The 14947-nt window shown below is 35.6% G+C and overlaps 1 protein-coding gene across 4 annotated transcripts in view; it reads right to left on the bottom strand.

Moving 5' to 3' along the window:
- Positions 1-295: 295 nt before the first annotated feature.
- The window catches only part of PTBP3 (polypyrimidine tract binding protein 3), a 106830-nt gene continuing 92178 nt past the window's right edge, over positions 296-14947 (bottom strand). For all 4 annotated transcript variants that reach the window (XM_069540760.1, XM_060014323.1, XM_060014320.1 and 1 more), the window contains 3 exons: positions 14240-14456; positions 11149-11226; positions 296-10997 (listed from right to left, as the gene is read on the bottom strand). In XM_069540760.1, the coding sequence (XP_069396861.1) occupies positions 10865-10997; positions 11149-11226; positions 14240-14456 (428 nt within the window). In that variant the 3' untranslated portion in view covers positions 296-10864. The remainder of the gene's footprint in view (positions 10998-11148; positions 11227-14239; positions 14457-14947) is intronic.

Below are 14947 nucleotides of genomic sequence, written 5' to 3'. Positions count from 1 at the left end.
GAGAGCCACCGCACCATATTCAGAGATGTTTAGAAACACTAGTTGTCAATGAATCAGGTAAACTCTTTAGAATTAGTTCGTAAGCTATTATCATGCTGCAGGAAATGACATACCAGTGCTTTACACACTTGATGGCATGGTTAGAATAACTTTTACTACTTTGGACCCTCCAGTGAACATATTTGTCTATCAAATGAGCCTACACAAAGGCAGTACAGGAATAAAAGGTATGGGAGAGAGAGAATCATTGGGACAATCCTAAACTTTTTTTTTTCAAGTAAGTTTTTATTCCTACCTAGTTTTATTTCACTCTCAAGCCCATATTTACTGTTTTGTCATAAGGGATACATATGCAGTGGAAATTAGGATAAACAAGGCAATCAAAGCAGACAGCTATGATTAACACACCAAAAGTCTTTTGCAGAAGAACCACAACATATCAATAAATCCAAAGACAGCATTTAAAAAGAAATTAATGAACTAAAAAATAAAGTTATTTGGGGGATCAAAACAAGTGAAAAGCAGGTTCTTAAAAATTCTTCTGGCAAGATGACTGAAGGAAAAAAAAAGGCACAGCAGAAACAACCAGCAATTAAAAAATGGCTATAATTACCAATTAGGCATAAATTTTTTTCTAAAGAAGGATATTTATTTATTTATGGCTGCGCTGGGTCTTCACTTCTGCAAGCAGGCTTTCTCTAGTTGTGTTGGTTGGGGCCACACTTCATTGCAGTACGCAGGCTTCTCACTGCAGTGGTTTCTCTTGTTTTGGAGCACGGGCTCTAGGCACGTGGGCTTCAGTAGTTGTGGCGCATGGGCTTAGTTGCTCTGCGGCATATGGGATCTTCCTGGACCAGTGCTCAAACCCGTGTCCCCTGCACTGGCAGGCGGATTCTTAACCACTGCGCCACCAGGCAAGTCCCAAGGCAGAAAATTTTAAATATTATATACAACTTTTTAACCAGTTTGAAAACTACTGTGTAAAATGAATTTAAGTCAATAATTTTCCAAGTAGAAGGACAGAATGAGTATGGTTATAGAAGAAAAAACACTGAATATGAATGCATTATTTAGGTGACAGGAACATGAGTTTCATTGTGCTAGTCTTTCTTTTAAAAATGTTTGAAATTTTTCGTAAAAACACAAGTTTAAAAAAAACCAAGGTAAACTAATTTTTGAAGCATGATAGGAAGCAAAGTAATTATTTCAAAAACAGGCAAGTGGAAGAATCAAGCGTTTATCTTGTCTTTCCTATAGATATTGTACCTCAGAGTAACCAAATAGTTGATATTGGGAAGTTTCTCTTATTACATAGAAGTAATCCAAATATATCACACAAAAAGATAGAACTTTGCCATTCTGCCATCCCTAAATATTAATTGACCTATGCAATGATCAGCAATGGCTACTACCATCACAAGAAAAGACACATTATATAAGTGCCCAGTGCCATCTATGAAATATTCTTGCCAAAAAAAAAGAGGGAGGCAGGCAGGAGGTAAGGAAAGAAGCAGCTCCCAATTTAGAGAAAATTTGAGGTGGGGAGACCTATTAAAGAAATAATATCATGGGGACATTATCAGCGAAATCCAGATTGTTAGAATTTTCACAAAATAGCTCAATTTCTTCAACAAATAAGTTGCAAGGGAAAAAAAAGGATGGAAAGGAAAGCTATATATTAAAAGACTGTATCAACAATTGCAATGTATGGATTTATAAATACTGAAATATTTAGAGATGAAATTATATGAAGACTAGGATTTGTTTCAAAATAATCCAGGGAGTGGATGAAGAGCAGATGAAACAAGAGTTGCCACTAGTTGTAGTTGTGTATTGGGAACATGGGGCTCCATCCTACTATACTAACTAGTATATATTTAAGATAAGATTCTTAATGCCAAGAAGTTCTGCTAAGCCTTTTGTATAAAGTCTCCTCGTAGGATGCCAGAGAGCTAGGTAGGTTTTTCTGGCTTTTCTTGATGGAAATGCATAAGGGGTTAGATATCAAACAACCTACCAGATCAGGCTTATATTTGCAAAAACAAAACTAAAATGTATTAATGAAATCTTTTCTGAAGCTAGTGGAGTGTAAAACCACTCAAAATGATAAAATTTACTTGAAAACACGGTGTGATTTTTGTTTTGTCAGAGAAACATTTTTCCCATAGGTATGCCATGGTCAGAGAAATGCAATATACAGATATGCAGCAGAGTGCCATGATGAAACTCAGTGCATGGTATCTTGAGTACTTTATAACATGGCCTTACTTACTGAGTAGAATAATCAGCTGATTTGAGAAGCTAGGAGAATGGTTTACAGTTCCTCGCTCAATTACAATCATTTTTCAAAATCCTTTTAATTGAAGTATAATACACAGATAAATGCACAAATCCTAAGTGTACAAGCTCAATGAATTATCAGAAAGTAAACACTCCTGGGTAACTGGTACAAAGGTTAAGAAATAAAACATTAACCACAAACCAGAAACCTCTCCTCAAGCCCTCAATTACCTCCTTCCCAAAGGTAACCACTACCCTATTTCTGAACTTGATGTAAATAGAATTATACATTACACTTTCTTCTGTGTATGGCTTCCTTTGTTCAACATCACATCTGTGAGATTCTTCCCTGTAGGTTTTATGTAGCTTTATTGTGTTCACTTGTATAAAGTATTCCACTATAAAAATACATCGTTATGAAATTTCTTTCTCTCTCATAGTGCCTGTTGCCCTAACGTGTACTTTGTCTAACATATAATACTGGCTTTCATTTGGCTAAAGACAATCTCTTAACAGGTTAGAATTTGACATTTGTTTTCTGTAGGATCAAGGACTTAGATAATTCCATAATTTTAGGCATAGAACAAGGATATAGGTGCTTACTTAACTGAACTGTGGGCAATTTATTCCAACAAAACCAAGGAGTTTTTCCTGTTACCCTATGTCCTTAGAACAAACATAGAAATGAAAGAAAACAGATAAAGGGATCTTCATGGAACATTACACTCATTAACTTTTCCTACTCAATTATACTTTTTTATAATAGCAGAGGTAGGAGTTCTACATCTGAACCCAATGATTACAAATGCACTAATTCTAAGAAAACTGTTATAGAATTTTATAAGTTCAACATAAATTGTTTTGATAGAAACATATAGTGAAGAATTTCCATTGGAAGTAGACAATAGAAAAAAAATCATTGATGTAGGATCACACAAACAGTAAACAAAGTGGGTTTAATACTTTTAACTAACTATTCCTAACATAGCATCCCAGTTTAATTACCTACAAATGTTGGGCATTAAAAATTGGGTACAGCTTGTTTGACAGTATCCTCTTATTTCTGCAACTGTTCTTCAAGTAATGGCATATGTCTTAGAAATGATCATTGCTCTGAAATGACATTTCTTAGAAATAATTATTGCAGGGTATGTGTTCCTACATATTCATAATTAGCTGTAGGATAGCTTTAGCCATGTGTATTCTGGTTAGAATGGCCTAGAGGGAGGCCTTATGATCCATTTGGGGGGCTTTCCATTGAAGGACAGAGTTGAAGACTACTTGATTTATGGATTTAGGCTGACATTTCCACTAGATTACACAGTTCTAAAAGGTAAATCACCATATCCCTAACCTTTCATTATCTTTCCCAGCACAAAGCTCAGTTCTGGTACAATCAGTACTTGGTGAACTGAAGGAATAATTTTCACTAAACAGTGTTAAGCGCTGAATTACATCCCGTCAAAATTCTTCTGTTGAAGTCCTAAACCCCAGTATCTCAGAATGTAACTGTATTTGGAGATATAGCCTTTAAAGAGGTAACTGAGGTAAAATGAGATCAGATGGGTGGGCCCTAATCCAATATGAATGGTGTCCTTATAAAAAGAGATTAGGATACAGACACATACAGAGGGAAGATCATGTGAAGGTACTGGGAGAAGATGGCCACCTACAAGTCAAGGAAAGAGGTCTCGGAAGAAATCAACCCTGGTGACACCTTGATCTTGGACTTCTAACCTCTAGAACTGTAAGAAAACACATTTCTGTTGTTGAAGCTGCCCAGTCTGTGGTACTTTATTATGTCAGCACTAGCAAACTAATACATATACTGTAGTAACTACTTTTTTAAGAGTTAGCTTTCTCAAATTTGCAACTTGAAATTACATTTTTAAAGTTTTCAGAAGTAGATAGGCATTTTTACTCTTCAGCAGAAAAAACACCCCCAGCACTTATGCAATGCCTTTAAATTGGTTTTGGCAGTTCTCAGAAGAGTAACGCCCCAACCCCATGTACAGACCTTCAAGAACACGACCCTCACAACACTTGGCAGGGCAGAACTGCAACATCAGGGTGCAATGGAGAGTACTGGATAATGTTAAGGAGACCTGGGTTCTAGTCCAGACTATGCCATTAACTGGCATGTGGCCTTGGGCAAGTCACTTCCTTCTCTGAGCCACTCATCTTTAAAAGGTGGAAATTGAACTGGGTAGCCTCTTAGATCCATTTATACTCAAGACTTTGTGACTGTTAATGATGGTTACAAGCCTCTGCTGTAAATAAGCATTTCATGGTCAAGCAAGTTTATAAAAACCTATTTGGCCATAGGGCTATTTTATCTTTTCCTGATAAAAATGCCTCTAGATCTTAAAAAAAAAATGGATCTAGTTACATTCACGGAGACAATAGATTTTAGATGAGCCAGCAAAGATCAGCAGTAGTTACCTAGTTTTCTATTCCATTAAAAATAAATCCCACCCCCCCAAGAAAAAATTCCCACTTGCAAAAATATCCTAGAATAGGGACTTCTCTCGTGGTCCAGTGGTTAAGAAACCGCCTTCCAATGAATCCAAGGGTTCGATCCCTGGTCAGGGAACTAAGATCCCACATGCTGCGGGGCAACTAAGCCCGCGTGCCACAACTACTGAGCCCGTGTGCTCTAGAGCCTGTGCACCACAACTAGAGAGAAGCCCATGTGCTGCAACTAGAGAAGCCCGCACGCAGCAACAAAGAGCCCACGAACCACAAGGAAAGATCCCACATGTGGCAACTAAGACCCTACGCAGTCAAATAAATAAACATTAAAAAAAAAGATCCTAGAATAAAAGATTTAAATAAATGACTGCTTAGACTCCTACAATCCAATAACGCTTTAAAGAACCTAGAAATAAAACATTTGCCTATGGAAAAGCAATATATAGGCAGCTGGTAACTGTGTTACCCTTCCATCAAAAAAAACACAAACTTGGTTTGAGATCACACCTCGAAATGTCTCAAAATTTATGTATACTCATCCCTAGGGAAGTCAAAAACTGAACTGGAAAAATGTTCCAACTCTTCTTTGGCATTGCACATATAGTGTGTGTGTGTGTGTGTGTGTGTGTGTGTGTGTGTGTGTGTGAGAGAGAGAGAGAGAGAGAAAGAGAGAGAGAGATGCACAGAAAGAGAGCGAAAGACATCACTCATGCAAATGTGCCAACATGTACTTGTACAAAGGGGGTGTGCCACTGAAGAAGCTATTTGTAGGACGGTTAGAAAAGCATTCTGTTTCTCAAAATGAGAACTGTTCCTTAAGTAAAAGAGAGGTGATTAGTACACTTAAGGTTTTTCAGTTTTTAAAGTGGTATGAATATGTGCTTGCTATGCTCTCACTATAACAAGTTTAGATGGATGGCTATGACAAAGAAAATATGACATCATTAGAATTACAGGTAAGACAAGGGGAAACCCAAAGTACAGACAAGAACACAGAAATATTTTTAAGAGAGTACAGATGTCATGACATTTATTAAAAGGCATGCTACAATGCTATACTTGTTAGGAAAGAGATTAGAGATATCAAGTAATAGTCAGCAAATACACAAACAAAAATGGAATATATTGTAGTGTACAGAAGCTTGAATTAACCATGCACTACGCACTTAGAAAATATGTTTTTTAATATTTTATCTTCTCTTTGCATTTATAACATAATTCACTTCAGTAATCACAGAATCCTTTTCTTCCAATGCCACAAACTGTGTTACAAATGAAAGCTGGTACTGCTGCTTATCAAAATATACAAGACAACTGATGTTTTATATAAAACCACTTTATATGTTAACTTGTTCCCAAAAACCGTTTTTTTTTCTTTTTCGGCCTGGTTTTAAAAAATGTTGTTACAAATATTTACAGCATTTTCTTCTGTTAGATGAACATTCTTATAAACTGAAAAAGGGAATTTTATGAACAGACCACATAAAACACGAGACAATGTCAGAGGCTCCTAGCTGTGCTATTTTTTTTTTTTTCTTAAATACAGTACTGAAAATGCCCATAAAACCCATGTTGTCCTAATCCATTCTGTTCACATTTAAACTCCCATTTTCTCTAAGTAGTCTATTCGCCGATAGGAAATAGAAAGTAAAGGCCGCTTTGCACTGGATCTTCTTTCAGAAAGGAGCTTGGGAAAAGAAATGCTTAACAGAAAGGAGTCAAAACCAGAACAGTCAGTCTTTGGTCAGAGCAATGAGGTGACATTTTGATGCAAAACTTTGCTTGGTCAGCAGTCTTTATAATTAGTACTTTTTGGATGTGGGATGAATTTTTTAAAGATCTGAGTAACAATGGTAAGGGGGAAAAAAGGCTAGAGTATGATTTTTTTTAATGACATCAAAAATAGCTATTTAAATATTTGTTATTACAACTACTACATAGATTCAAGAACTAAAAATAATGTAACAACAACAACAAAAATCTGTTTACAGTGCTGATTTAAGCTTGCCATGAGCAGCTTTCAATCATGACTATTATCACCAAGGTCACTGGACCAGAAAAATATCCCTGTTCTCTGGAACATATGCCTCTGGTTACAGAAACTAAGATGACTACCACAAAGATTACGAGCAGCTCTGTTCTTGGACCTGCACAATGCTATATAATGAATATTATGTGATGAAGGCAAAAAGTGTAACTGAGACTTCATTTTACAGTTACAACTGTTTGCTTGAACGGATGGTGTGTGGGACAACATTCTTTTAAAACTATAGTATGTATTTCCTGAAAACCAGAATACTGATACTACCTTAGTCTCAAATAGGAAGAAAAGATCAATTAAGACTACTGAAGAAGGCACATAACCTTTGGTCCTGTTTTGTTTTTCTCCCTCTATAAAACCCCCAAAACTAATATTTTAGTAATTTTCTATTTTTTAAATCATTCACAACTAGCTGTTAAAATTTGCTCTGAAAAAAGACTGCAAATAGTCTTGTAGACAATAACACAGCTCTTAAAAGACAGCTGAGTTATATTTTCTTTAAAGAAAAAGTTCTGTGCAATCTAAATTGTATTTCTTTTAGCACAACAGTAGAATATTTTAAGTCTGGCAGTTTTATTCTTGTTAACAACAGATCAAGACAAAGGAAAAGTTAAGAAAAATGCTTTTACGCATAGTCATGCTGTCTTTTTGGTTTTAAAAATAGCAGTACACACTAGGTTTTCTAAGAGATAGGCTGATAGTTTGGCAAACAGGGCTTTTAAGTGACTCACTGGGTGGGGGAGGGGGGATACATACTTTTGAGCTTGTCATCTTTTGTCCAAAAATACTTAGTGGAAACCGAAGAGGAATTACATGTTAATATAAATGTATAACCTCTGCTGCCTAATGACATGGAAGCTTTCAAAAGTTTATATAAAACTGATCAGAGACATTCATGAGAGTTACTTTTAATCAACTGAAGCAGAACCTATAATCACCATCCTAGGTGGAGCCAAAAAAAGGCATTGCTTCCATAAGGAATAGGCAGGCAAAAATTGCGTCTCTAAAAACTGTGAGATTTGCAACTTCCAACAAATCAGAAACATTACTACAAATTAACATAACAATATTTAGCCTTAAATAACGAATTTATGGCATTCTGCAGGAGCTATTGGGTAATTCTGATACTCTCCTGTAAGTTATCAAATTATTAAGGTTATTTTTCTATTTGTATCTCACAGGAAAAACAATTTACTGCTATGCAAGTTATTTAAATCTCAAAGTAGAACTTTTTGGCATAAATTGCTACTGTTAAACATGTACTGCTATTTTTTAATAAAGTCCTGAATATACATACTTTGTGTCAAAGTCAGACACCTCCAAAAATAAGACAATACTCCTTAAAATTAAGTAAATAAACTTAAAAATAGGATACTATGACAGCTCAACAGCAAAAATAAACATTGCTCAGAAGATATCAACTACATGCATGCCAAAGCAAAAAATACAAAGATCTAGTTTTTCCACTGCCCTGATATTTTAAAATCTTTTTACAGAAACTATACCAACACAAATACTGTAGACCTCTATAATTCAAAGAGCAAATAGCCCAATATGGACAACATCCATGTGCTACAGCTAATTTTAGACACAAATTGATGGTTGCAAACACACTATTTTAAACAAGAATATCTCACCTTTTCCAAATCTTAATTTGATTAATGTTCTTTGTCAATAAATTAAGATGTATGTAATGTGCATATGTATGTACAACACTAGAAAAGTGTATGTATGTATATACACTTATCTATACACACACACACACGCGCGCGCACAAATCCCTGAAAAGGATTCAAATGTTCTCTCTCAAATATGAAGGCCATTCCCTACTTCAAAATTACATTCAATACCATTGTGATCTCCCTTCTGCTACACTTCTGCTACACTTACACTGACTGTTATAGGAATCATGAATTAAAACTACACAGTAATTCCTAACTAAAAAAAAACCAATTTAACATGCCACTGAAAATTATAATAGTGCCTGTATGGAAGGAAAAAAATGAAGCAATTTGGGGAGATTTCTTAAAGAAATCGTTTTTTCCCCCTTCCCTCTTACTCAGTGTTTTGGTAAAAATATATTTCATAAGTGAAAAAAATAAAAATTAGATAAATGATTATACCTATCAGCCAATAGTAAAATTGATCCATTTGAAAGATCTCAATATAGTGTCCTCCTTTGTATTCTAATAACTAATTGTTGCTCAGCGTTGAGTGAATTCTGCTTTTTAACAATTATCTTTTGTAGTCTCCAATTTTTTATAAAATTTCTTCCTGTGTTCAAATTAATGGCTGGAATATAGCAAAGGAATTGAGATATTCTTTTAAAAGGTGAGATGAACCACTCTGAGAATCTGAAAAGTGTAGAAGGGGTGGACAAAAATGACCCTTTTAACAAATTCTGCTTTAAAAAAATCCGATCAAGCACTGAAGGAATTAACAAAAGCAAAGTATCTAACTAAAAAGAAACAATTTTACATTATACAATCACTGAAGCAACATTAAAATGTACTCTCACATTCAACTAAAAAGAGGGACAGAGTATGAGAAAGAATCCACCTTCTCATACTCCATATATGTGGGCACTCAGTAATGAAGTTACATTAACAAAGAAAAGCAAGTTCTCACGAGTATATGACAAAAACCAAGTAATCCTGAGACAAATTCTAATGGGTGATAAAGATCAGACAAGATCCAGAACTGAGACTGCATGTTATAGCCCCAAATTGGTATGCTATAACTGGCAATGACCACTATTGGTCACAACATGAAGAGGCCTACAGGTGTGCACTGAGTTATTCCCCAAACCATTTAACCCTTCCTCACCCCATCTCTACACCAAAGCACCAAAAATTTGAATAGAAACTAGTAGTTATTGAAAATCACTTAAAATTGCAATGAAAAAAACTTTAAAATTCTTACCAAAACAGGGAAAGAAAAAACAAATGCTCACCAAGCCCACGATATAGCTTTCAAGATACTTAGATAAAAGTCTAACCTATTATATCATAAGCACATAATAAGGCACATAATAGGAAATTAAGTAAATACACAGTAATTCTGAATAAGTATTAGAGATTATAGTGGTACAAAAAACCCTTGAGATTGATTTTTTTCTAAAAGAAGACTTTACCAAAAATAACTTTTAAAAAATCTGTCAAACCATATGATAGACCTGAATATTTTCCTTAAGACTGTAAACTTTTTTCTGAAAACAACTATAAAAAAGTAGTTTATAAGTAGGATTATTTTTCTTTTTAAATTTTCCAAGATCATATTATATTATTCGGCAAGTGTCATTTTGAAATTTAAAACATGTTTTTTCCTAATAAAATTATTAATTATTCTGACATCTTAATAGATCCTGGTTAGATTCCACTTAATTTCCCTGGAGACAGTTGAGACACTTCATTCTCCAAATAGTCTTAAAAAGTTAAAGATATGCAAAGGAGTGTCTTACAGTGGAAAAAAAAAGTGAAAGAAAACACGCAGATTTATAAATTTGCTTCCAATACAACCCAATTGGTTTATGTATAGTAAGTATCAGTATATGCCAAATAACTGATGTAACTTATAAGGGAACACAGTTTTCTAGAGGAGTCAAACTTCTGAATCATACAGTTAAAATCTTGGTTGTAGGTAATTTAAATTACTTATGTCAAGTAATTTTAAAAGTCTATATGTTTAAATTTTTCAAAGTACAAAGGAGTTTAGAAATGTTGTATAAGGCTGATCTGGACCCAAACGAAAAGAAAGACCATCCTCTTGAAATCCAATTTTATATAGGGAATTAAATTATTGAAAAAAAATTTTTTCCTGATTCTTTTTTCCTGAAGATTATTTTCATTTTAGAAACTATGGGACAGGAAAAACACGCCTCTGGTGACGTATTGGCAGAGGGTTTAAGGGAAAAGAGAACATCCCAGGATTTTTTGAATATACTTGAATATCAAACTCAGGAAGAGTTATTTTTGTGAAAGAGGCAGAATTGGTCTTGAGCTGCTTCAGTCTATGTCTGAAGGGTTTTACTAAAATTATGGTCCAGTCTTAGGAGAAAAATTCACAGAAAAGTTAGATTGTAGATTTTGAGAAGGAAACTCTGAGGTGGTGATTTTCTCCAAGGTCATGGTTATGAAGTTCAATGAGAGCCTGGATTGCTTCTTCCACAGATCCCAACTGAATGAGTGCCATTTTGCGATCTTTCCTGAAAACGGTAGAAGAAATAGAAAAAGCATATAGAATTAATTTTGCCTACAAACCTCTTCCCCAGACCTAGAAGACTTCATTAAACTACCTTAAACATTTACAGATCATATTAAATAATGTTAATGTATTTCTTAAAAACATGGACTTACTGAAAGAATTTAAAAGCCTTCACTGAACATCCGGCGTCTGTGAAAAGGTTCTTCAGATCATCTACTGTAACAGAGGGGCTGTGAAAACATTACAGAGAGAGTCAACTATCTTATCCCTAATTTTTAAATGATGCAAAGATTAACTCCTGAAATCATCAAGTCTCCAGAATTTTCACATTTCAAAGAGCATAAAGCCACGCAATGAAGACATGATTTGCAAGTGCCCTGAAAGATGTTCAAGGTTGATGCATACATGTTCTCAAATGATGGAATTTTGCCTCAAATCTTTTGCACAGGACATGGGCAGTATATAAAGAACAAGAAAATCTTTCTATATTTATTCTTTCAATGGGATTATTACCCACAATTAACTCTAGCACTTCCAAAGATACTTCCCTAGCTCTGACTTGTCTTCTATGGTCCAGTGTTTTCCACTACTAGGCCAGTAGATTTTCAATTACTTTCAGGGTAATTATGAACATGTGTATGTGGTAACCAGGTTCTAAGATAGCCCCCAACTACTCTTGCCTCCTAGTATTCACACTTTTGGTACTCCCCTCCCATATCTAATAAGGATGTCCTCTGTAACCCTCAGGGTATTGTAGATATGACACATGTGACTTCTGAGGCTGAGAGACACTGCAATTTCCACCTTGCCCTCTCTTGAATCACTAGCTTTGGAAGAAACCAGCTGCTATTTCACGTGGACAATCAGCAGCCCTATGGAGAGCTCCTTGTGGCAAGGAACTGAGGCCTCCTGTCAACAACTAAGTATATGGTGAGCCACTTTGGAAGTGGATTCTCTAGCCCCAGTTAAGCCTTCAGATGCAGCCTTATGAGAGATTCAGCCAAAACCACCCAGCTAAGCCACTTCTGGATTCCTGATTTACAGTAACAGTTTGAGATAATGAACATCTACTATTGTGTTAAGCTGTTAAGTTTTGGGGTGATCTATTACGCAGCAGTAGATAACTAATACAGTGGTCTATCACATGAGAGTCAACTGACTAAAAGCAGACTCTTCCTCATCTCACAACTCCCAGCAAGGAGGGTGTTATAGAACAATAATTGGCTCTGTAAGGAGACAGATATAAGTTCACATTCTATTTTTCATTCACCTGGTATGTCACTCTTAAGTTACTTAATCTGAGTCTCTCACTTTCATTGTTAAAACGAAACTAATGACCTTTACTCCAAATGTTATTATGGATAAATTGCTAGAGACAGAATGTAGAATAGTGGTTACCAGGGACTGGGGTTAGAGAGAAACGAGGAGATACTGTTTAATGGGTACAGAGCTTCAGTCTGAGATGATGACAAGGATCCGCAGATGGATATAAGTGATGGTTGCACACTATGAATGTACTTAATGTGAACGTACACTCAAAAACGGTTAAAATGGTAAAACTTAGGTCATGTATTTAACCACAATTTTAAAAGAAGATTATGGAGATTAAATGAGGTAACACACGTAAAACACCAGCACAGTGCCCAGGCTTGGCAGATGGTTAAAAAAAGTATTAATGTCTTTTCTCTCTTCTACCTACATGTCCAATGCAGGTTGCAACTTGAGACCAGCTCCTGGATAAATGTACTTAAGAGGGAGCCTGCTTTAGTATTTAATTGCCTCTCTCCCTGACTCTGTAGTGATGAGGTGCTAAATTTCTAGATTTTTTTCTCAAGTGACTCTTCCAGTTGCCTGGCTGGCATGAGGTTTGAGCCATTGCCCAATTCGGATTCAAGGTTTCTCCATATAGTCTAATTGGAGACTAGCTAGGAGCCTGGGCATTCAACAGCATTTTGAATAATTATTTTCTCTTCCTATTCAAATCCCATTCTCATTCTCAGAAATATTCCAGTAATGTACCCTTTTCCATTCCCTCAGTCTTTAACTTTTCACACAGGTGCTCGCACACAACTATACCCCACAGCTTTTACCCTTCCTTCCCAAAGCTTATCCCTCTTCATGTATTAGATTAAGTTATATAAAATTGCCAACTTGGGACTTCCCTGGTGGCGCAGTGGTTAAGAATCCGCCTGCCAATGCAGGGGACACAGGTTCAAGCCCTGGTCTGGGAAGATCCCACATGCCGCGGAGCAACTAAGCCCATGTACCACAACTACTGGGCCCGCACTCTGCCACAAACAAGCCACTGCAATGAGAAGCCCGCACAAGGCGACAAAGAGCAGCCCCTGCTCACCACAACTAGAGAAAGCCCAACACAGTCCCCTTTGTATGTCAAGGATTTCAAGAATTAAAACTGGGGTTGCCAGGTGCTTTCTATAAAGGCCCATACAGTAAATTTCTTAGGCTCTGATGGCCATATAGCCTCTGTTGTAACTATTCAGCTTTGTTGTTATAGCTCAAAAGCAGCTATAGCTAATACATAAATGAATAAATGTGGTTGTGTTCCATGAAACTTTATTTATGGAAGGTGAAATTTTAATTTTATGTAATTTTCTCAAATCACAAAAATTTTTTCTTTTGTTTTTCCGTAACCACTTGAAAATGTAAAAACCAATCTTAGATCATGGGCCTTACAAAACAGATGGATTTGGACCATAGGCTATAGTTTGTCGATCTCTAAGTTAGATGATGACTAAAGAACAAGTCTGCTACAACACTGGTTAAATACAGAGTGGTTACAAGAAAATTTTTAGCTTTTAGATATATATATAGCTTTGCAGCTTGTAGGTAAAAAATAGAGAATTCAGTTTTACCAAATTCTTAGATACATAAATTATTTGATTTTGCTATGCTGGACACTAAAGGGTCTTTACTTATACAAAAGGATGAACAAGTATACACCAGTGGAATATTTCTGCACAGATTTTTGCCATTCTATAACTGAAAGTTAACAGGCGCTAATTCTCTGTTTGGAAAGAAAAATTTAAAACATTGCTATCTTTCTCTTTCATAGTGTATGGTTAGAGATAAACTTCTTAAGACATTATGGCAAATAAATCATCTTACGAGATACTAGTGAATAGGACAACTGCTACGTTAGAATAATTTCAGTTTTTACCTCCCCAAACCATATACTGTAGATTATTAATCATCTAAATGAATAGTAACTAATTAGATACATACGGGATGTTGGAAAGATGCAGAGTAGCTGATGGTGGAAAAATATTCTGGAAGTTTTTAGAGCCAGGCTTTTTAAAGCGATGCAAAGGACTATTGCTAAAATCCTTAGTCAGACCTTGGTCTTCTTGTCCCTCTCGAGGAAGCTGAACTGCTTGATGTTTGGACAGTGTAGCACGAAGCACTTTCCCATAAAGTCTCTGACCACTCAGATGGTTCATTGCTGGTGCATAAGAAGAAAATAAGGAAAGTCTGGGTACTAAGATAGAGTCTCTGTAAAACTGTCTATCATAATTCTTTTTATTTAGTCATTTAAAAAATTATACTGTCAGTTTGAGGGCTTAAAAATGGTTTTAAATTTAAAAACACTTATATACGAAAATGTATTAAATGACTGTTTTTCTGTAATGAAAGAAAAGCAATACAACGAAAAGTAACTATTTTCCTAGCAGAGTGCTAGAAAGTTCCAGAATGCCTGAAACATACCACATGTTCAGGAAATGATTATTGAATAAATTAGTTTAATCTCAAGTAAATTTTTTTTTAACATCTTTATTGGAGTATAACTGCTTTACAACGGTGTGTTAGTTTCTGCTGTATAACAAAGTGAATCAGCTATACTATACATATATCCCCATGTCTCCTCCCTCTTGTGTCTCGTTCCCACCCTCCCTATCCCACCCCTCTAGGTGGTCACAAAGCACCAAGCTGATC

This window comes from Delphinus delphis, chromosome 6 (genome assembly GCF_949987515.2).
Source record: "Delphinus delphis chromosome 6, mDelDel1.2, whole genome shotgun sequence".
Taxonomy (NCBI): Eukaryota; Metazoa; Chordata; class Mammalia; order Artiodactyla; family Delphinidae; genus Delphinus; species Delphinus delphis.
Note: the sequence above shows the minus strand (reverse complement) of the source record. Positions and strands in the feature narration are given on the sequence as shown.